Source organism: Lissotriton helveticus, chromosome 2_1, assembly GCF_964261635.1.
Source record: "Lissotriton helveticus chromosome 2_1, aLisHel1.1, whole genome shotgun sequence".
NCBI lineage: Eukaryota > Metazoa > Chordata > Amphibia > Caudata > Salamandridae > Lissotriton > Lissotriton helveticus.
In genome coordinates, this window is record NC_136059.1 from 89,403,858 (window position 1) to 89,428,421 (window position 24,564).

Below are 24,564 nucleotides of genomic sequence, written 5' to 3' on the forward strand. Positions count from 1 at the left end.
AAGCCGCGCACACAGAGGCGCACACAGAGCCGAACATACACACACACATATATACATAAACACATTACATACATACACACATACACACACATACATACATACATATATACACATACATACACACACGCACCATTTTGGTAGACAATGTAACCTGTAGTATATTTCAGTAATTTATTTTGTACAACAAACATTTGTTAAAAAATAAACTGTTTACCATCTCTTAAAAATAAACTTGAATTTTCAATTTACCTTTACTGGTATCTTCTATTTTTTGCGCAGTTGTACTTTTACTCACATCGGGAACCTTCTCAACATTTGCTTTAGGATTTACTAAAGTAAATAAGTAGAGTTAAAACGGATTCAAACAAAACAGGTCAATAAACAGTCCTTGTTTCCTGCAAGCAGATGGACCTACCTTTGTTAGCTTGTTTAGGTTGACTAAAATCTGGCTTCAATGATTTCTCTGGTGGCTTGTCTGAAACGGAAGTAATAATTAAATTGCATTTTACATAAACATATTACTGTTCTTATGCAAGAGCTCTCCAGTTACTACTAAGGTGCATTACAATAAAAAAAAACGTAATTATTCCTATGAGTACTTCGGAACAAAGAATGTTTGCCAAGTTGTTGAATTTGAAAACTACGCCGAACTTTGACAATACTGTGGGTTGTGCACTCCTCTGTTCTTAAGTAAACTATAACAAATTAAACAAAAGCAATTCATTTCGAGAGAGCACAAACCAAATTCTAAATTTAAAGGGAGTTACAGAATGACAAGTCACGAAATAATGAACTGGCTACTTACTTGCAAACACTTTTGCAGTGCAAAAACCTCCAAAATGCAGGATGTGCATTTGGGATCGTAATTCTTTTCGAAATTAACATCTTTGGCCGTCTACCATGGCAGACCCTGTTTAACACTGTAGCATACACTATAAGGCTACAATGATGCAGTAATTAACTACCATATTGAAAATGTTCTCCAAAGGAGAGCCCAAACAGATTTAAATTTAAAAAAGGTGATTGTTAAAAATCAGTCATAAAATACCTGGATGCCTACATCAGGTGCACAACAGACACTGATATGATTAAATCCAAAGCAAACTTACACCCTTTAAAAGTGAAATAGGCTGTTGCACTGAGCGTTATTAGTCAAGGGGCTGGCAGGGATTACTAGGCAATATGGAAAATGCTACTTCCCAGTATGCATCTGTTCTTGGCATGTAGAGCTGCAGAGTCGTACACTTTGCATTAGATCGCCACCTAGTGTTGGGCTCTGATGATTGCAGGTTGTTGTCTTCTTGGAAGAAGTCTTTGTAGTCACGAGATAGGCGACAACTCCCTTGGACAATACTGCGCATGGTCATCGACTCAATCCTCAGATTGTTTTTCGCCATGATGGGAATAGATGTAGTAGAAGTAAAGAGAAAAAGGAAGTCCATGCGTGTGCATCTAAGGAAGATGCAAACTGGAACGGATACAAGTCCCGGGGAGGCGGGAGGGCGTGTACGACTCTGCAGCTCTACATGCCAAGAACAGATGCATACTGGTAAGTAGCATTTTCCGTTCCCGGCATTTGAGCTGCAGATCATACCTTGTAATCGATTGTGCAGTAGTGTCTCCCCTAGCGGTGGTCACTTGTATCCGTTGCAGTAGTTTAAAATCGTGTTCTCAGGACAGCTTGGCCTACTGCAGCTTGCTGCTTGGCTTGCACATCAACACAATAGTGTTTAGTGAAGGTGTGTGGTGTAGACCATGTTGCTGCCTTACATATGTCCTCTAGTGGTATGTTTCCTAAGAAAGCCATAGAGGCTCCTAGTTTGCGAGTGGAGTGCGCTCTAGGAGGAACTGTTAGTGTATGTTCAGCTTTTTGATAGCAGATTTGTATACACTTTACAATCCACCTTTTAATCCCACTTTTAGAGATGGGGTTGCCTTTATGTGGAGGAGAGAAAGATACAAACAACTGTTTTGTCTTTCTAAAGGATTTAGTCCTATCTATATAGTATAAAAGAGCTCTTTTAACATCTAATGTGTGTAAAGCCCTTTCTGCTACAGAGTCTGAGTTTTGGAAAAACACGTTACTCTACAGATTGGTTGAGGTGAAAAGGAGTGATAACCTTTGGGAGAAATTTTGGATTAGACCTAAGAACCACTTTAATAGGATGTATTTGAAAAAATGGTTCTTGTATAGTGAACGTTTGTATTTCACCTAATCTTCTGAGAGAGGTCATTGCAAAAGGAAAGCGGTTTTCCATGTTAGGAATTGCAGTTCACATTTATGTAGAGGCACGAAAGGGGGTCCCATGAGTCTTGTAAGGCCAATGTTCAGGTTCCATACAGGAGAAGGTGGTAACCTGGGTGGGATTACTCTTTTTAATCCTTCCATGAATTGTTTGATTGCAGGTATTCTGAAAAGAGATAGATGCTGCCTGTTTTGTAAATAGGCTGCAATTGCTGCAAGATGTAGGCGTATGGAATAATAAGCCAAATTAGACCTTTGTAGATGTAAAAGGTAACAAATGATATTTTGGATGGAAGCATCTTGTGGATCAATGTCATTTTTGCAATAGATTGCAAATCTTTTCCATTTAGCGGCATAACACGCTCTGGTAGTGCATTTCCTAGCCTCTCTGATGATCTTCATACAGTCTGGTGGTAGGTTTAGATAACCAAACTCTAAGACTTCAGGGGCCAGATCACCAAATTCAGTTGGTTTGGGTCTGGGTGTCTGATTTCTCCATGGTTCTGTGTTAACAGTGATGGTGTGAGCTGTAACTTTTGATGTGGAACCAGAGAGAGATCTAGTAGTGTGGTGAACCACGGCTGGCGTGCCCATGTGGGAGCTACTAGTATCCGTTTGCGAGACTGTTGTCTGAGCTTGCGCACTATTAGTGGAATGAGTGGGAGAGGCGGAAAAGCATATGCAAATCTGCTGGACCACTTCATCCATATCGCATTGCCTTCGGACAGTGGGTGTGGAAACCTGGCGGCGAAGGTTGGGCATTTTGCATTGTCGTGGGTGGCAAATAGATCTATGTGTGGATGCCCACACATTTGGAAGAAAGGCTGAAGAACTTGTGGATGTAGTTCCCATTCGTGAATCTGTTGTGACTGCCGACTTAACAGATCTGCTATCTGATTGTGAACTCCTGGAAGGTGTTCTGCTATCAGATGTAGGTTTTGAGGAATGGCCCATCTCCAAATGTTCTGTGCGAGCTGGGACAGTTGCAGAGAGTGTGTCCCCCCCCTGTTTTTGTATATAGTACATGGCTGTCATATTGTCCGTCCGGATTAAGACAGCTTTGTTCCGTACTTGAAGTTGGAACAACTTGAGTGCTAAGAATATTGCTAGCAGCTCTAGATGGTTGATATGTAACAGTTTTTGTTGGTTGTTCCATTGACCCCGAGTCGTATGATGTAAGAGATGGGCTCCCCATCCTGTGAAGGATGAGTCTGTAGTGAGCACTACTCGTAGAAAAGGCTCGAGGAACGGCCGCCCTTTAGTTACGTTTTTGGTGTTCCACCATGTAGGAGAGTAGGGTCTGCAATCCTATGATCACCCCAGATTTTTGCTTTTTGCTTCACTTGTTTACAACTTTCCCTGGCTGTGGGCCTGCTAATCAGACCCACAGCCTAGCTGTTCTCTCTATTCCAAATTGTACCCAGGTACTGAATTGGCACTGGGCCCTCTCTGAGTCCCTGTACCCAGGGCAGAGGTGTACCCAGAAGTCTCCCAGGGGCTGCAGCATGTATTATGCCACCCCTGGGTTGACTAACTAAACCAGACATAACTGGCTGCTTGACAGCTGGGGCAAGGTGGTGTACACACCCTTTGCTTTAGATATAGTATTACTATATCTAACCCTAAAATGGACACATAGGTTCCTATCAGTCACTCCTATGGCAGGCCTTATCAATCCTGAAGGCAGAGTGCGTGGAATCGTGTGAAATGGTGCTCTGGCATGAGCTGAGCCCGTTTGCAGCTTGCGGAACCAAGTCCTAATAGCTGTTCCATGATAATGAATATGCTACTTACCAGTATGCATCTGTTCTTGGCATGTAGGGCTGCTAACATTCATATCTATTGCATAGATCGCCGCCTAGTGTTGGGTCTGGATGATTGCACATTGTTGTCCTGGAAGAGTCTTCGAAGTATCACGAGATAGGTGGCTCCTCCCCTGGACTACAGTGCGCATGTGCATCGACTGCATCCCCAGATTGTTTTTAGCCATTGTGGCAGAGATGGAGTGAAATAGTGTAACTGATGTCTGTAGGAGAGTAGGGTCTGCAATCCTATGATCACCCAGATTTTTGCTTTTTGCTTCACTGGTTTACGACTTTCCCTGGCTGTGGGCCTGCTAATCAGACCCACAGCCTAGCTGTTCTCTCTATTCCAAATTGTACCCAGGTACTGAATTGGCACTGGGCCCTCTCCAAGTCCCTGTACCCAGGGCTGAGGTGTACCCAGAGGTCTCCCAGGGGCTGCAGCATGTATTATGCCACCCCTGGGCTGACTAACCAAACAGACACAACTGGCTGCTTGACAGCTGGGGCAAGGTGGTGTACTCACCCTTTGCTATAGATATAGTATTCCTATATCTAAACCTAAATGGGCACACAGATCTCCTATCAGTCACTCCTATGGCAGGCCTTGACAATCCTGAAGGCAGAGTGCTTTTAATCGTGTGAGATAGTGCTCTGGCATGAGCTGAGCCTGTCTGCGGCTTTCGGGATCCATCCCTTAGCCGTTTCCATGATATCGCATACCATATACTCTTAAGTGCATTATAATCCTCGCGGTTATATGCCAACTCTGGTATCGCTTTATCAAAACATGTCGAGTAAGGTGTTATACGAATTGGAATACTAACCCCTCGCCAATTCTGGCGACGGGGTTAGCATTCCACCCTTCTAGAGGGACACGACATTTAGGTAACCTGTAACCCAGGTTAAAGTCAGACATAGCCTCAGCTCCACAAGATGGATGCTGCCACCGAGACACAAGTCTGCCCTCCTGTTGCTGGGAGTCCTCCCAGCGCAGGAGGCAAGGACAAAGGGTTTCCTGTCAGGGGCGGTGCCAGCACCGTCCCAGACAGGATTTTGTGTATCCTAGGTAGGCAGGGCTTTAGAGGAAGGTGACTGCAAGTGGCACCCCGGTGCTCACTGTGCATAGGCCGGCTTGAACCAGTTCCAGGGGCACACCAGACCCTGAGCTGGGGAAAAGCCCGCCAAAGGAGAGGGGTGTAACCACCCCCCTCCTAGTCCCACCCATAGGGCAGGACTTAGTCGCGTGCCAGCCCCCTTTTTCAGGATAAAGGTAGGAACTGGCCCCCTTCCAAATCAGATCAATCTTTGAATCCTGAACCGACTTTCTACGAGAGGAACTCAAGACTCTTCCTAAGATTTCTCCCTTGTGACTAAGGAGTAGTCACCCTGCAGCAGCAGGCACCAACCAAGCATCGCGGTCTGCTGTAAGTCTCTCCTCCGGATCAAGACTGCCCAGCACGACGAGAACCGGCTTCCCTGGCACCTCTGACCTCAACCTGCATCATCAGCCCAGCTGTGATCCGTGGGTGTGACGAGACCTCGAGGGACCGGCCATCTTTAAAGACTGCACGACGCTTGTCCAGCACGACCACCGAGTGACCCTCGACTGAGTGCTTTGGGGTAAGAGAAGCCCCGACCCTGAGCAGCTCCAGCACCGAAGTTCAGCCCCCCTGCATCCACGAGATCTGCGTGGGGCCCTTTTGCTCTTTGCTGCTCACCGCGTTGTCCAGGTCACTTGCCCATTGGCTAGTGGCCCTTTTCACGACGCTCCACGACGACAAACACCGCTGGTCTGGTTGCTCCAGACTGGCTCTTGCTTCCCTCCATCAGAGAAGCACCCTGGACCCTCCTGGTCCACTCCAGACGCCATTTTAGGTCCACCGCGTGGGCCTTGCATTTGCCAAGACTTGTTGCCCAATCCTGGGTCCAGCGACGTCAGAAGCAGATACCTTCGTGGGACAGCTCGCACCTCCATCCTGGTCGCCGACAACGCCTCCTGGTCCGAGAGACTGCAGAGCCCAGCAGCGCCCACTCACCTGGTCGAGGTGACTTCGTCCGGTGCCACCCTGGTGCCCACCTAAATCACTGGCTAGTGATTCAGAACTTGGTCCCCTCTGCTTTCAGGTCTTCTTCCCTGATCCAGGCTTGGATCTCCACGAACTTCTTCCCTGGTCGCCTGCCAGCAACTTCTTTCTTCAGGCTCCTGGTTCTTCAACGAGGGTTTCCGACGCAACTTGAACCCTATGCAGCCGCAGCCCCTGGGCGAGGTAAACTGAGTACTCCGGTGCTCCAGCATAGTCCAACATTTTAAGTGTTCGGATCCACTCTTGTTTTCGACCCACCTAGTCGGGTTCGCCCGAGAACAGTAACTTTGCAACTGCTAGCCTCCATAGACTTTTTCCCGCCTTACGCGTGAGAGTTCCCACTCTGCACACGACGTCCACAGGCCTCCTGCTTCTAATCTAAGGGTTTAGCATTGTAGGCCTAGCGTTTCTAAAGTCTATGAGAATAGTACTTACCTGCTAGTAATTTCGCATTCCACTTTTTGTGTATATGGTTTTTCGTGCCCCTCGGGCATTTGTGTAAATTGTGCGACTTGAAGTATTTTCTTAAGAGTTTTGTTGTGTGCTTAGCTCCCCGTCTCATAAAGAGCCAGGGTAGTCTTGTTATAAACAAATATACTTTATTTTTGATAACTTGTGTGGTGTCCTTTCACTTGGTGTTCAAGGGGTAATGTGATGGTAAAACAGCTGGCTTAACACGCCCTCTAGAGTCTTAGCCTTAGACTGCTCGTATCCATGCTACTAGGATAGCTGGTCTATAAGGTTGACTTACAACCAATCACCAATAAGGGTTGTCTGGACTGATACATAGTGATCACTAGAATAGTGAGCACTGCATATCAGGCCAACTTCTCACAATGTCCATGCTAATGAATGAATGCAAGAAAATAATCTGCAGCCGCTACGGGCACCGGGGAGGAGGGTGGGCGAGATGAATGTTAGCAGCCCTACATGCCAAGAACAGATGCATACTGGTAAGTAGCATATTCAGTTCGAGGCATGTGGGCTGCTAAATTCATATCTATTGCATAGAATACATAGCAGTCCCTCCATTAACGGCGGCCGCCCGTGCCAGCTGCAGAAGTCTGAAAGAGTTTTGAGAACTGCTGCCTGCTGCTTGGAATGCACATCTACACAGTAATGTTTGGTAAACGTGTGTGGCGTTGACCACGTGCGTGGCTGCTCTGCAAATGTCTTCCAAAGGAATGTTCCCCAGGAAAGCCATGGAGGCTCCCAACTTGCGTGTGGAGTGTGCTCTGGGGGGGACCGTTAAAGTGCGTTTAGCTTTCTGATAACAAATCTGAATACATTTAACGATCCACCTGGCTATTCCTGCCTTTGAAATTGCGTTGCCTTTGTGCTGGGCTGAGAAGGCAACAAAAAGTTGCTGTGTCTTTCTAAATTATTGTGTTCTGTCAATGTAGTACATCAATGCCCTTTTGACGTCCAGCGTATGGAGCATTCTTTCTGCTACTGTTTCCAGTTTTGGAAAGAATGCGGGCAGTTCAATTGTCTGATTGACATGAAAGTGTGACACCACCTTTGGAAGGAACTTGGGGTTAGTGCGGAGCACAACCCTGTTTGAGTGAATTTGTATAAATGGCTCTTGTATTGTGAGCGCTTGCAGCTCACTAACACGTCAGAGATGTAATAGCAATGAGGAAAGCCACTTTCCATGTTAAGAACTGAATCTCACATGAATGTAGCGGCTCAAAAGGTGGGCCCATCAGTCTAGTGAGAACTACATTGAGATTCCACACAGGAGCTGGTGGGGTTCTGGGAGGAATGACTCGTTTTAGTCCCTCCAGGAAAGTTTTAATGGCAGGCACCCTGAAAACAGAGAGGCTGCCTGTTCTGGAGGTAAGCCGCTATGGCGGATAAGTATCCGAATGGAAGCGTACGCTAGATTGCACTTGTAAAGATGTAACAAATAACAGATGATGTTAGGAATGGATGCATCTAGCGGGTTTATGTGATGTTCTCTACAGTAAATGACAAACCGCTTCCACTTTGCAGCATAGCAAGCTCTGGTAGTGGGCTTCCTGGCCTCCCTGATGTCCATGCATTCTGGAGGCAGGTTAAGGTAGCCGAACTAAGACTTCAGGAGCCAGATCGCCAGATTGAGCTGGTGCGGATCCGGATGCTGAATGTCGCCATGGTTCTGCGTCAAGAGCCTGGGTGTGAGACGCAACCTTCGATGCGGTACCACGGAGAGTTCTAGAAACGTGGTGTACCACGGTTGGCGTGCCCACGTTGGAGCAACCAGGATGAGCGTCAGCGAGTGTTGCCTTAGCTTTCTTGCCACCAGCGGAATGAGAGGTGCTGGGGGAAAAGCGTACGCAAATCTGCCTGACCAGTTCATCCATATCGCATTGCCCTGCGATTGTGGGTGAGGGAACCTGGCGGCAAAGCTTTGGCATTTTGCGTTTTCCCTTGTGGCAAACAGGTCTATCTCTGGATGACCCCACTCCTGGAAGTACGGGTGGAGTACTGATGGATGTATCTCCCACTCGTGCATTTGATGGCTGTACCTGCTGAGCAGATCCGCCATCTGATTGTCCTCGCCCGGAAGGTGTTCCGCCATGAGGAAGATGTTCCTCTGAATGGCCCACTTCCACATGCTCTGAGCCAGATGAGACAGCTGTGGAGAGTGCGTACCCCCCTGCTTCTGGATGTAGTACATGGCTGTCATGTTGTCCGTCCGGATCAACACGACTTTGTTGCACAGATGTACTTTGAAGGATTTGAGTGCCATGAAGATTGCCATCAGCTCTAGATAGTTGATGTGCATCTTCCTTTGCTGCGTCGTCCATAGGCCCTGCACCGTGTAGTGGAGCACATGAGCTCCCCAACCTTGGAGAGAAGCGTCAGTCGTCAGGATGATCAGTGGCACAGGCTCTTGGAACGGTCGGCCCTTGCAAAGGTTGTGTGGATTCCACCAATGCAGAGAGGTGTATGCCCGACCGGTCACCAACACTAGGTCCTTTAACTGTCCTTGAGCCTGTGTCCACTGATTCGCCAAGCATTCTTAGAGCGGACGCATATGCAATCTCGCGTGCGGGACTATGAAGATGCAGGAGGCCATGCCTATCAACTGCATGAACACTCTCGCTGGATGTTGTCGATTCTCGCTGGGTTCGGCTGAGCTGTAGCAGTCAGAGTATTTATCGTCGCGCCTAGATACTGCCGCACATGTGCTGGCTGAAGGTGCGACTTTGGATAGTTTAACGAAAACCCCAGACTGTGAAGGAGGTGAATGGTGTGGGACATGTGTGCGGCGCACTGCTGTGCCGACTTGGCTTGAACGAGCCAGTCGTCCAGGTAAGGGTAGACATGTATGGATTGTCTCCTGAGGTGCGCCGCCACGGTCGCCAGACACTTTGTGAACACTCTGGGGGCAGTGGTCACTCCGAAGGGTAGGACCTTGAACTGGTAATGCCTGTTTAGTATGGTGAACCTGAGGTACTTTCTGTGGGATGGGTGGAGTGGTATGTGGAAATAAGCATCCTTGAGGTCCAAGGTTGCGAGGAAGTCTCCCTGGTTTAACAATGGAAGAACCTGCTGTAGTGTTAACATGTGAAAGTGTTCTGAGAGTATGTACAGGTTGAGGGGGCGTAGGTCTAGAATGGGCCTGAGCGAGCCGTCCTTCTTTGGGATTAAGAAGTACAGGGAATAAACCCCTGTGCCTTCTTCCTCCACCGGCACGAGCTCTATTGCGCCTTTTTGCAGCATCACAAGGACTTCTTGCTGCAATAAGTGCAAGTGCTCTGCTGACATAGGACGTTGTCTTGGGGGGATGTTGGGTGGAGTGGACGTCAACTCTAGACAATATCCGAACTGGATAAGTTTCCTTACCCACCTGTCTGTGGTGATGGACTCCCAGACTGGCAGGAACTGTTGGAGTCTCCCCCCGACGGGTGTTAGATGGTCGGGGGGCAGTGACAGAGAGTCACTGTTTGTTGGCAGCAGAGGAACGGGAACTGTTGTTGCCTCTGCCCTTGGCGCTGTTTCCTTTGTAACCTCCTCTACCCTGTTCTGGGTATGAGGACTGTGCACCTCCTCTATTGAATTGCGTCTGCTGTGCCAAGTGTCCTCTGGTAACACCCCGTGAACTTGAGCGACGAAAAGTGTTCCCTCTGAATTGCTGACATTGAAGCGCACCCATGGATTTAGCTGTCTCAGTATCTTTTTTGATCCTCAAGGGTGGTGTCAACCTCTGGGCCAAACAGTCTGTCTGGGTTAACGGGCTGGTTGAGTATGGTTGTCTGGATCTCTGGCTTGAACCCTGAGATGCGGAGCCATGCTTGACGCCTAAACATCACACTAGTGTTTATCGCTCTTGCTGCAGTATCTGCAACATCGAGCGCACATTTGATTGCAGCGTTGGAAATGAGCTTGCCCTCCTGTATTAGCATCTCAGCTCCTTCTTTAAACTTGTCTGGAAGGTGTTGTAATAGCTGCTCTAAAGTGTCATAGTGTGCCCTATCATATCTAGCCAACAGGGCTTGTGTGTTAGCTATGCGCCAGATGTTGGCTGCTTGAGCTGCCACCCTTTCCCCCGATGCCTCCAGCACTTTTGACTCCTTGTCTGGGGGAGGAGCTTCACCCGTGGTCTGCGAATTCGCCCTCTTGCGGGCATTGGAGACCACCAAAGAGTCCAGAAGCAACTGGCCCCGTATATAAGTTGGGTCTCCAGGTGCCGGTCTGTATTTCTTTTCTATATAGGGGTTTACCACCCTTGCCCTTGTGGGTTCTTTGAAAATGTCTGTGGCATGCTTGAGAACCCCTTTGAGCATAGGAAGCGTCTTCACAGTCTTTTCTGATGCAGAGAAAGTGTCAAACAAAAAGTCAACTTCCACAGGGTCGGCATGCAGTTCCACCTTATGGTTTGTAGCCGCCCTTTCAATTAAGGCATTAAATGCCGCAGAGTCTTCTGTTGGAGAAGTTTTCACACCAAAAACATGTGGGTCATGTACCACTTGTTGGCCCCCCTGGTCCGGAGAGTCCACCCATGAGTCCTGCTGCTCATCAGGGTCAGTAGGGTCTGGAAAGTTATACTCTTCATCCTGTTCACCCTCATCTTCATCTGAGCAAGTGGGTGAAGGTGTTGGACTCCTCCTAGGTCTTTGAGGGATGGGTTCAACGAGTTCTGGTTTGTCTGGCGCTGGCCTCTTCTTTAGAGGTATTACAAACGACTCCACAGGCTTGGAAGTAATTTTCCTCTTGTGGAGCGTTAATATTCCCGTGTCGGCGTCGATATAATGTTCCGACTGCTCTTCTAGTGAAGGTTGTCGATCGAAACGTCCACGGTGTTGCGTTTTCCCCGACTCTTCTGTGTCCTTTGGCACCGATCGGGGTGCAAAGGCCTTCGGCGCCACCTTCGGCGGTAGAGTATAAAGTATCAGCGTCGAAGCCTTCTTCGGTGGGGCTATCGACTGTGGTACAGAGGGCGTTTTCGGCTCTGACGTCAACCCCTTTTCCCGTATCCGCTTAAGGGAGTCTGCTACCTGCTTCGTAAAAGAAGCAGATGGCTTTGTCGATCCGACCGATGACCTTGGTCCACCTACAGGGGAAGATCCGACCGTCGACGATTTTTCTTTTGGCGCCGGAGACGCAGACTCTCCCTTGACGACTGCACCCCGGCCCCCAGCTACAGGTGTAGGCGTCGACGCCACAGGCTTCGGATCGACAGCTTTTTCTTTTAGCGTCGGGGCTCCAGACTTTGGCTGGGTGCCCTTCGCGGACTTCGCTTCGACTGCCCGTTTGCCTGTTGGTGCGGCAGTCGTGGCTGAAGCCGTTTCAACAGTCTTCCTCGACTTTGACTTGACCACTTTGCTCGACACTTGCTCGACGACCTTCGAGCTTGGCTCCTTTACCCCTTTCGGTACCTTAGCCTGTTCGACAGCCTTTTTCGGCTTCGAAGCCTCCGAGGACGACGGCGCCGATGGTGTCGCCGACGTCTTCGGTTTCGATGGTGTGTCGGCCATCTTTGTTGTTTTCGATTCCGATGTTTTTAGTTTCGGTTTCGATTTAGGTAATGGAGGCTCCGCTAGTATGTCCGTAGCCGGGCCAGAAGGCGGGGCCGAGGATTGAGGTGTAGGGTCGTGGGTAAGGCCGTGGGGCGATCCCGTGACTTGAGCCATAGTAATAGTACGTACGGGGCATAGCTCTTCCTCCGAGCTATCTTCCACAGCCCCATAAGCTTCCTCGTCGTCCCCTACCTCTTCGACGTATTCGTCTAGGTCTTGGCCCTAGACAGGTTCCCCGTAGTCGGCCTCGACCTCCGCCGATGTAGGTGAGATCTGCAGGTGAAGCTCTTGCTCGTCTGCTTCGGGGTCTACGAAGTTGTCGACTGGCGCCGGTGCCGATCGCTGGGCCTCGAGGCGCGCCACGCGCCGAAGCTTGAGCGTCTTCTTCGACATGAATTTCGAACAGGCCATACAGTTGGCCTCGTTGTGGTCCGGCGACAGGCACTTATTGCATACAGGATGCACGTCGATGTGGGGGTACTTCGAACCGCACACGGGGCAGTACTTGAACGGACTTCGTTCCATCGCAGGGTCGTCGGGGTCTTGCTGCGTCGACAGGGCCTCGATGACCGAAGAGTCACCCGACTCAGATATCCGACTCGAAGAGTTGGAGTACACACGAGACCGAACGCGAACAATACCGACGAAGTAAAGAAGGCCTTTTGCCCTTAAAGAAATTGTTTTATCGATTCCGAACAGGAGACGTCGAAATCGCATCCAAACCCAATGGCGGAAAAAAACAATCTGGGGATGGAGTCGATGCCCATGCGCACTGTAGTCCAGGGGAGGAGCCACCTATCTCGTGATACTTCGAAGACTCTTCCAGGACAACAATGTGCAATCATCCGGACCCAACACTAGGCGGCGATCTATGCAATAGATATGAATTTAGCAGCCCACATGCCTCGAACCGCTATACCATATACTCTTAAGTGCATTATAATCCTCGCGGTTAAATGCTAACTTTGGTATAGCATTATCAAAACATGTCGAGTAAGGTGTCATACGAATTGGAATACTAACCCCTCGCCAATTCTGGCGACGGGGTTAGCATTCCACCCTTCTAGAGGGACACGACATGTATGTAACTGTGAACCCCGGTTAAAGTCAGACATAGCCTCAGCTCCACAAAATGGATGCTGCCACCGAGACAAGTCTGCCCTCCTGCTGCTGGGAGTCCTTCCAGCAACGGAGGCATGGACAAAGGGTTTCCTGTCAGGGGCGGTGCCAGCACCATCCCAGACAGGATTTTGTGTATCCCAGGTAGGCAGGGCTTTAGAGGAAGGTGACTGCAAGTGGCACCCCGGTGCTCACTGTGCATAGGCCGGCTCAAACCAGTTCTGGGGGCACACCAGCCCCTGATCTGGGGAGAGACCGGACAAAGGAGAAGGGTGTAATCACCCCCCTCCTGGTCCCACCCATGGGCAGGACCTAGTCGCGTACCAGCCCCTTTCTCTAGAATAAAGGTGGGAGCGGGGACCCTTCCAGATTAGATCATCTTTGAATCCTGAAACTACTTTCCACGAAAGGAACTCAAGACTTCTTCTCAAGATTTCTCCCTTGTGACTAAGGAGTAGTCACCCTGCATCAGCAGGCACCAACTAAGTATCTTGCGGTTTGCTGCACGTCCTTCCTCCGGAATCAGACCGACCAGCACGACGAGACCCAGACTCCCTGCTCTCTCTGACCTCTACCTACCTCTACAGCACAGCTGAGAACCGTGGGTGCGACGAGACCAGAGGACCCGGCGACCATCAGAACCAGCACGACACTGACCCAGCACGACCGCCGAGGGACCCTCGAGTGGGTGCACTGGGGTAAGAGAAGCCCCAACCCCAAGCAGCACGAGCACCGAAGTCCAGCCCCCCAGCATCCTCCAGATCTGCGTGGGGCCCTTTTGCTTCTGCGCTGCTTGCCACGTTGTCCGTTCACTTGCCCGTTGGCTAGTGACCCTCCAGACGACGTCCTACGTTGTTTCACCGCTGGTCTAGCTCCTCTAGACTGGCCCTTGTCTCCTCTTGAAGGGGAACTTCCTCGGACCCTCCTGGTCCACTCCAGACGCCATTTTGTGTCGCCACGTGGGCTTGCCTTAGCCAAGGCTTGTTGCCTCCTTCACCGGATCCAGCATCGCCAGCAGCAGACATCCGACGTGGGACAGCTCCCAGACCTCCAGCCTGGTCGACATCCTCGCCCTGGTCCGTGCAGCAGCAGAATCCAGTGTCACCTCTACACCTGGCTAAGTGACCTCGTCCGGTGCCATCCTGTTGCCCACCTAATCACTGGCTAGTGATTCAGAACTTGGTCCCCTCTGCTTACAGGTATCCTTCACTGGTCCAGTCCTTGGATCAGCCCGGAACATCTTCACTGGTCGCCTGCCAGCAACTTCCACTTCAGGCTCCTGGTTCGTCAACGAGGATTCCCGACGACACTTTAACCCTATGCAGCCGCAGCCCCTGGGCTAGGTAAACAGAGTACCACGGTGCTCCAGCGTAGATCCACTCTCCAAGTGTCTAGATCCACTTTCGTTTTTGACCTACCTAGTCGGGTTTGCCCGAGAACACTAACTTTGCATTTACTAGCATCCATAGACTTTGTCCCGCATTACGCGTGAGAGTTCCCACTCTGCACACGACGTCCCCAGGCCTCCTGCTTCTAATCTAAGGGTTCAGCATTGTAGGCCCAGCGGTTCTAAAGCCTCTGAGAGTAGTACTTACCTGCTAGTAATTTCGCATTCCACTTTTGTAGTATATGGTTTTCCGTGCCCCCTCGGGCATTTGTGTAAATTGTGCGACTTTCAGTATTTCTTTAAGAGCTTTGTATTGTGCTTAGCGCCCTGTCCTCATAAAGAGTCCAGGGTTGTTGTGTTATAAATAAATATCATTTTATTTTCATAACAACTTGTGTGGTGTCCTTTCACTTGGTGTTCAAGGGGTATATGTGATGGTATAACAGCTGGCTTAACACGCCCTCTAGAGTTTAGCCTAAAGACTGCTCTTGTCCATGCTACTAGGATAGCTGGTCTATCAGGTTGACTTACAACCAATCAATAAGGGTTGTTTGGTATGATACAAAGTGATCACTAGAATAGTGAGCACTATATATCAGGCCAACTTCTCACACACCACTGCAGAGAGCGATGTGTGCGGCTGTCCACCAACAACAGGTCTGTTAGTTGCCCTTGAGCCTGGTTCCATTGTTGTGCTAGGCATTCCTGTAATGGTCACATTTGCAATCTTGCGTGTAGTACTATGAAGATGCAAGATGCTATCATGCCTATTAGTCTCATGAACACTCTGGCTCGGAGAGGGTTGTTGGTGAAAAGTGGAAACTAAGGCTTGAATGCTTTGTATCCTGGCTGGACTGGGATACGCTAGGGCAGTTGAAGCGTCTATTGTAGCTCATAGATACTGATGTACATGCGAAGGTTGCATGTGCGACTTGGTGTAGTTTATTGTGAACCCCAAGTTGTGCAATGTTTTAATTGTCTGATGTGTGTGTTGGACACATTGGTTGAATGATTTGGCTTTTATGAGCCAATCGTCCAGATAAGGGAAGACATGAATCTGCTGTCTTCTGAGATGTGCCGCTACTACTGCTAAGCACTCTGTGAACACCCGAGGTGCTGTTGTGACTCCAAAGGGAAGGACTTTGAACTGATAGTGCTGACCTTATATTACAAACAATAGATACTTCCTGTGGGCAGGATGTATAGGAATGTGAAAGTAGGTGTCATTTAGGTCTAATGTTTAAAGGAAATCGCTCTGCTGCAGTAGTGGGAGCACTTGTTGCAGAGTGATCATATGAAAATGATCTGACTGAATGTACTGGTTGAGTGGCCTGAGGTCGAGAATTGGTCTCAGTGTCCCGTCTGCTTGGGAATTAGAAAGTACAGCGAATAAACCCCTGTTCCTTGTTCTTCTAAAGGAACTAGTTGAATAGCATCTTTTTGTAGAAGTGATAGTACTTCTTGTTGAAGCAGAGTCAGATGGTCTGTGGATTTATGGGTGAGGAAGGCTGTTCTGAAGCTGGCTCTTAATTCAATTGGGAGCCATGAGTTTGTTGAGTGCAGGGGCGATGTGATCACATTTCCTAGTACCAATAACCATTCTGGCTGCTGCATTTAACGTTTTCAGGGGGGCGAGGTAAGATTTTGATGTCCCAGTCAGGGCTGCAATCCCGTAATCAATTCTGGAGAGCACTAGTGCTTGGGTGGCTTGTTGAAGGTCTTTGGGTGGGAGGAAGGGTTTGATTTTGTATAGTAATTTCAGATTGAGGAAGGCACTTTTTGCGGATTTTGAGATATGCTTTTTCATGTATAGTTTGGGGTCTAAGGTGATACCTAGGGAATTTACCGAATCCGCCAGGATGAGGTTGCCATTGAGGGCATCGATAGCTTGGAGCCATTCCGCAATTTGTGGGTTTTCGTCTTTATAGGAGATGGAGTATTTCCGTTTTCTATTGGTTGAGTTTTAGGTGATTGTTTGAGAGCCAGTCTTGTACCTCCCTAAGCGTGGCGTTGAGTCTGGATGTCCGCAATGGAGGAGGTTCCCAGGTAGAGTTGTGTGTCATCCGCATATAGGTGTAAAGGAATGTTAGATTCCCTGAGTAGGGAGGTAAGGGGTTTGATGTAGATGTTGAAAAGCTGAGGGTAGAGCCCTGATCCTTGTGCAACACCCCTGTTAACAGGGTGGAGGTCAGACTCGAAGTTTTGAATTTTTATTCTTTGTGAGCGGTTGTGGAGAAAGGATGTGAACCAGACTGTATCGAATGCATCCGATAGGTCAAGGAGGATGAGAAGGCAGCAGGTCAGAGTCCAATGATTTGTGAAGATAGTCTATGACATTAAGGATAGCAATTTCAGTGCTGCTGCCCTTTCTGAAGCCAGATTGGTGGGGGGTCTAGGAGATTGAGGTTGTCCAGGTTTTGGGTTAGCTAAGGGAGTACACATCTTTCCAGGATCTTGGACAGAAGGGGTAAGTTTGATACCGGTCTGAAGTTATTAAGATCATCAGTGTCTAGCCCAGTCTTTCAGTAGTGGCGTGACTTGGCCAACTTTGAGGCAATCTGGAACGACTCCTGAGATCAGTGAGCTGTTGATGATCTTGCACCATAGCAGAGCTAGGATGAGCTTCATGTTCTTGGTCATTTGAGGGGGAAGTTGATCCAGGGCATGAGATGAGGGTTTAGCATTGGAGATTAGGTTAATTATCTCTGTTTAGCCATCCTGCTCTGCGCAGAAACGGCTGCTCCCCTCACCTCCCTCTCCTGTTGGTATTGTTGACCTACTGCTTATCAACTCGCCTCACTGTTCATTTCTTGCATCAGCTTTGTGCAGCGCTCTCATTACTGCTAATTAACCTGCCGCACTGTTTAATTTCTTTTATCTGCCTTGTGTAGCGCTCGTGTAACATCATTAGCATTGTCTGTATATGCTCAGCCTTGTGTAGCGCTCGTGATCCACGCGCCTGTGTTACATCATTAGCATTGTGTTGTTCTGTTAAGCCTGTGCAGCGCTCGTGTAATAAAACAACTCACTTTGGAAATCTGTAACTCTGGGGGCAGCGCTCGATAACGCTACTTGGCATTCACTTTCACCACTAGCGCTTTCACTGCGGTGCACACCGAGGTTTGCAGCGCTCGAGATAATTGACCTACGCACATTTGTTTACCCTGCAGCCATTTTGCTCTGACCCCTTGGCCCGTCCCAGACCCTCCCTGCACCTAGACCCCGCCTCACTGCTGACCCTCCCACCCACAGAGGTAGAGCCTACGCTTGCCCTCGTGGAGAGCTGTAGCCATCCTGCTCTGCGCAGAAACGGCTGCTCCCCTCACCTCCCTCTCCTGTTGGTATTGTTGACCTACTGCTTATCAACTCGCCGCACTGTTCATTTCTTGCATCAGCTTTGTGCAGCGCTCTCATTACTGCTAATTAACCTGCCGCACTGTTTAATTTCTTTTATCTGCCTTGTGTAGCGCTCGTGTAACATCATTAGCATTGTCTGTATATGCTCAGCCTTGTGTAGCGCTCGTGATCCACGCGCCTGTGTTACATCATTAGCATTGTGTTGTTCTGTTAAGCCTGTGCAGCGCTCGTGTAATAAAACAACTCACTTTGGAAATCTGTAACTCTGGGGGCAGCGCTCGATAACGCTACTTGGCATTCACTTTCACCACTAGCGCTTTCACTGCGGTGCACACCGAGGTTTGCAGCGCTCGAGATAATTGACCTACGCACATTTGTTTACCCTGCAGCCATTTTGCTCTGACCCCTTGGCCCGTCCCAGACCCTCCCTGCACCTAGACCCCGCCTCACTGCTGACCCTCCCACCCACAGAGGTAGAGCCTACGCTTGCCCTCGTGGAGAGCTGTAGCCATCCTGCTCTGCGCAGAAACGGCTGCTCCCCTCACCTCCCTCTCCTGTTGGTATTGTTGACCTACTGCTTATCAACTCGCCGCACTGTTCATTTCTTGCATCAGCTTTGTGCAGCGCTCTCATTACTGCTAATTAACCTGCCGCACTGTTTAATTTCTTTTATCTGCCTTGTGTAGCGCTCGTGTAACATCATTAGCATTGTCTGTATATGCTCAGCCTTGTGTAGCGCTCGTGATCCACGCGCCTGTGTTACATCATTAGCATTGTGTTGTTCTGTTAAGCCTGTGCAGCGCTCGTGTAATAAAACAACTCACTTGGGAAATCTGTAACTCTGGGGGCAGCGCTCGATAACGCTACTTGGCATTCACTTTCACCACTAGCGCTTTCACTGCGGTGCACACCGAGGTTTGCAGCGCTCGAGATAATTGACCTACGCACATTTGTTTACCCTGCAGCCATTTTGCTCTGACCCCTTGGCCCGTCCCAGACCCTCCCTGCACCTAGACCCCGCCTCACTGCTGACCCTCCCACGCTCCGCCCCCTCCACCCTCCATTTATGGCCAATGCCTCCACGCGCAGCGTCCACGCGCTTCGGACACGCCAAAGGTGCGCCAAAGGTAAGCCCGTCTACGCCCGTCCGCGCCTGGACCGCGCCCAGCGCCAGACCCCCTGCCCCTCGCGCTGCCCAGCCCTCCCGCATTACCTACGATGCCGCCACCATCCTAGCCCTTAACCCCGGTCGCGCCCCCAACTGCGTCCAAGCCGCCCCTGGACAAACCCATGGACCTTTCTCCTGCTACACATGCAAATTCAGCGGCACCGACAACATCGCCACTACGACCACACCACAGACTCCCGACCCCAACCACCTACAATGCATCCTTCTCAACACCCGATCAGTCCACAGGCACGCCATTGACCTATGGAATCTACTAGACACCACTTCTCCGGACATCGCCTTCCTTACGGAAACATGGATGAATGCTTCCTCCGCACCAGACATCACCATTGCCATCCCGGAAGACTATAAGATCACTCGCAAAGACCGTACCAGCCACACAGGAGGAGGAATCGCTATCGTCCATAAGAAATCAATCCGCATCTCAACCAGCTCTGACGCCAACCTCGCCAACTCCGAACACCTTCACTTCCAGATCCACATCGACCCCAAAACCACACTCAGAGGCACCCTCCTCTACAGACCACCAGGACCCCGCGCAAAATTCAGTGAAGACATCACGGACTTCATCACCCCACACGCGCTCCCCTCCAAAGACTACATCCTTCTGGGAGACCTCAACTTTCACCTTGAAAAGATCAACGACCGCAACACCGCCACCCTCGTGGACAACCTCGCCAACCTCGGACTTAAACAACTAGTCACTTCCCCCACCCACATCGCAGGTCACACACTCGACCCCATCTTCACATCCAGCAACCATGTCTCCTTCAGCCACACCACGGACCTCCTCTGGACTGACCACAGCTGCGTTCACTTCACCTACAACAAACCAAAACCCAACATCCACCTCCAACCCACCCTGCAAAGGAACTGGAACAAAATCACCACGGACCAAATCTCCACATCGCTCCTTCTAAACACCCCAGCCCTCTCTTCTAACGCTAACGAAGCCGCCGCCAACCTCACCCTATGGCTATCCAACACCGCTGACACCTTGGCACCACTGAAAAAACGTCAAAACAAACCTGGCAGCAAGAAGGCCTCATGGTTCAACGATGATCTCAAGAAGTCCAAGAAACTCTGCCGCTCCCTTGAAAAGGCCTGGAAAAAAGACCCAACCACCAGCACCAAGGACGCCTTCAAAAACGCCACCCGCACTCACCACCAACTAATCCGAAAAGCCAAGAAAACAGCATTCAAGGATCGACTTGACAACAATGCTCACAACAGCAAGGAACTTTTCAACATCGTCAAGGAATTTTCCAATCCCTCGGCCAACTCCAACGACATCACCCCCTCTCAAACCCTCTGCGACTCCCTAGCCTCATTTTTCCACAACAAGATTGCAGACATCCACAACAGCTTTGACAACCAACCCGAAAACCAACCCACCCAACCAACTTGCTGATCATCTTCACCCCGTGAACACCCTTAACGACTGGAACCCAATCTCCACTGAGGACACCATCCGCTTGATGAATTCCATCCACTCAGGATCCCCCACAGACCCTTGTCCTCATCACATCTTCAACAAAGCAGACTCCGTCATAGCACCGCACCTCCGAGACGTCATCAACTGCTCCTTCAACTCCGCCACCTTCCCGGAAGACTGGAAACACGCTGAACTCACCGCCCTTCTGAAAAAACCCAAAGCGGACCCCACCGAACTCAAAAATTACCGCCCCATCTCGCTTCTTCCATTCACGGCCAAAGTCATCGAGAAAGCTGTCAACAACCAGCTCGCCACCTTCCTCGAAGCCAACAAATCCCTCGACCCCTCACAATCTGGCTTCCGAGCAAAACACAGCACTGAGACCACCCTCATCGCAGCAACAGACGACATTCGAACTCTACTAGACAACGGAGACACAGTCGCCCTCATCCTCCTCGACCTCTCTGCAGCATTCGACACAGTCTGCCACAGCACCCTTTTACAGCGCCTCAATAACATCGGAATCCAAGGAAAAGCACTTGAATGGATCACCTCGTTCCTCACCGGAAGAACCCAGAGAGTCCGCCTTCCACCATTCAAGTCCGAGGCCTCTGAAGTCATCTGCGGCGTACCACAAGGATCCTCACTCAGTGCCACCCTCTTCAACGTATACATGAGCCCCCTCGCGGCCATAGCACGCCAACACAACCTCAACATCATCTCGTACGCGGATGACACTCAACTGATCCTTTCCCTCACCAATGACCCCAGCACCGCCAAAACTAACCTACACGAAGGAATGAAAGAAGTTGCCGAATGGATGAAACAAAGCCGTCTGAAACTTAACTCAGACAAAACAGAAGTCCTCATCTTAGTTACATCCCCCTCTGCATGGGACGACTCCTGGTGGCCGGAAGCCCTCGGAAAAGCACCCATCCCGACAGACCACGCACGGAACCTAGGCGTCATCCTGGATTCTTCACTCTCAATGAACAGACAAGTCAGCGCCGTATCCTCCTCCTGCTTCAACATTCTTCGCATGCTCAGAAAAACATTTCGCTGGATCCCCACCGAAACTAGGAAAACAGTCACCCACGCTCTGGTCACGAGCCGACTCGACTACGGAAACACCCTCTACGCGGGTACTACCGCAAAACTCCAGAAGAAACTCCAACGAATCCAAAACGCCTCAGCAAGACTCATATTAGACATCCCACGCAACGAACACATCTCTGGTCACCTTAAAGACCTCCACTGGCTACCCGTCAATAAGAGGATCACTTTCCGACTGCTTACCCACGCACACAAATCACTCTACAACATCGGTCCAGAATGCCTCAACTCACGACTGTCCTTCTACACCCCCTCCCGCCAACTACGTTCTTCCAGCCAAGCCCTCGCCACTGTACCTCGCATCAACAAGACCACCATGGGAGGCAGATCCTTTTCATACCTGGCTGCTAAAACATGGAACTCACTCCCCGCTAACCTTCGACTTACCCAGAACCACCTAGCATTCAGAAAGCAACTCAAAACGTGGATATTTGACAAGTAATCCTCCTCCCCCTTCCTAAGCGCCTTGAAACCCTCCGGGTATGTAGTGCGCTATATAAATTCTTTGACTTGACTTGACTTGACCTGACTGTTTCCTGAATGGGAGTGAAGGAGGACCATTGTTTTGGGGGGTGTAAGGAGGCGCAGTTGTTTGACTCCGACACCTGGGTCACGGTAGAGGACATAAGATTTGGGCCAAACGCAAAGTCTATCTTGGCAATTGTCGTTTTACTAAATTGTTTTCAGCCTAGACCCCGGGACTGAATCTAGGATCTAGTCCTGGAACTACCCAAGTAATCTACAAAGTAATCAACTGTTTATATAGAAAACCCATTGAGCTCAATGCTAAATTGTGAATAGAATGGTCTTCCCTACTGCAACCCCTGTACCTATGGTGTTTACAAAGTTCATTGGCTTTCTGCAAAGTACTTATCTGAGACCTCTCATATTGAGAACAGTATATCTTGATAGCTGTTGGTTCTAAAAATAAAACTATAGCTTTGATATAAAGACAATTGGCCAGGAGTTCAGTCTTTGAGTGTGTGAAACCTCCTGGTTCAGTATATATAGAGCCACTTTTTCACAAAAAGCCACACAATCTTCCTTGTACGCCGGAGAGAGGCACAAGTTACAGACTTTAAGTAGGTCGGTGCAAGGGTACTTGGAGTGGCACAGAGAACAACTTTGAAACAGTACGTTGCATCAGCAAAAGGCTGTACCAATGCGGCTAGGCCTGAAGGCCGCCCACAAAGTTTCCGACTGAAGATGGAGCGCTTCCCGATTAATATGATATGCGAAGAATAAGGAACATGTACTATAACGATAACGTTGAGGGTACAGTGGATCGCACACCGAGGGGAGCCCAAAGGAGGGTTACGAACCAGAGCACAGCAATAGACGTCCGAAACAGATGGCGGAAAGAAAACTAACAATAAAGGCGATGCCCATGAGCACTGTCACCGAAAGGAGGAGACACCTTACCTTGGGACTGGAAAAGACTTCTAAGAAAAACAGCTTGCAAACCATACGGGCCCAAGACTAGATTGCAGGAGTACGCAAAGCATGTTTATCTATAGCACATGCCTCGAACACCCACTTTCTACAATATACAAGTATCTTTCTATATTGAAAAGCATTTCTTGCACATGTAAAATATTGTTTAATGCTATACAAACCAATTGCCAGCAATTTTAAAGTATAGCACAAAAGAACTTACTTGTAACCAAGTTCAACTTGGTTCCTAGAAATAAAAGTAACAAAAGCAATGTTTTCCTACAAACCATTGGCCCGGAGTCAATTGCCTTGAAGGAGTATGAACAAAATGCATTCACAAGACACTGATAAGCTTAATTTCTCAGTCCAGCTACCACTAAAAAGAGTGTAAGGTATTATCTATTATATCCTCTTCCTACCTCTGGGGACTCACTGGACTGTGCTCACTATACATCTTATTGGTATAGTGTATGCAGAACCATTTTCCCACACCATCCAAACACTTGATGGCATGAGTATGCAGAGAATATGTTTCTAACAACTCATGGTGCTATCAGTTCTCCACAGGTTGAATTCACATTTTAGAATATAATTTTGGCGAAAACTATATACAAATGACCACACTTTGACACAATTATAGCCCTTACCAGAAAGTGGTTTTGTGAAAGTGGCTTGCTTCTTGCTTGGTACATTTTTAACAGCTCTAGAGAAAGAAAAATATTCAAATGTCACAAACTAAAGTTCAAAAAGTAGGAGTCATTTTCCTGTAATATGGGGTCATTCAGATAATATTCTCTTAGGTTTGCCAAGTCAATAAGGTTATTATTACCTCAGGAGTTTGTATTGGTTAGAAGAAAAGGATACTTGTAAATAATTAAAAATTTCATAAGTTTCCATTCTTTTAAGGACTCTAGGCGAGGATTATGGCTTCTTTCTTCACTTTATTCAATAGCAGTTCATTATAAGGTTAACAAACTACATTTCCCATGAACCCTTAGAGAAAGGTAGTAAAGAAAAACACATGGTAACAGCCAATCAAGATAACCGTGTGCAATCAGGGGCCTCCAAGCCCAACACAGTCGTCAGTGTCCCTTCGCCCTCTTTATACATACTAGTAAATAATCCCAGGCCTCAGTCGCATGAATCGTCATTTGAGTATTAAGCATGGAGTAGTCAACGTGCACAAAACCAGAGCACTTTATATACATACAGATATACATACAACATTTTTAAAACTGTGCAGCTTCCTGTATGCTGAATTTTAGCAGCTATTTACCAATTTCTTTTATTTAGTTATGAAGGTCAATTACATAAAGTCAATAGTAGGAACAAATCTAAACATTAAATTTCAACATTTTTTATTTACATAAACAAACCCACATGTGTTT

At 48.8% G+C, this 24,564-nt stretch overlaps 1 protein-coding gene across 2 annotated transcripts in view; it reads right to left on the reverse strand.

Moving 5' to 3' along the window:
• Positions 1-24,564, reverse strand: part of ZNF638 (zinc finger protein 638) — a 985,826-nt gene that overhangs the window by 696,021 nt on the left and 265,241 nt on the right. For both annotated transcript variants that reach the window (XM_078674499.1, XM_078674497.1), the window contains 3 exons: positions 23,824-23,879; positions 416-475; positions 250-330 (listed from right to left, as the gene is read on the reverse strand). In XM_078674499.1, coding sequence (XP_078530625.1) covers positions 250-330; positions 416-475; positions 23,824-23,879 — 197 coding nt within the window. The remainder of the gene's footprint in view (positions 1-249; positions 331-415; positions 476-23,823; positions 23,880-24,564) is intronic.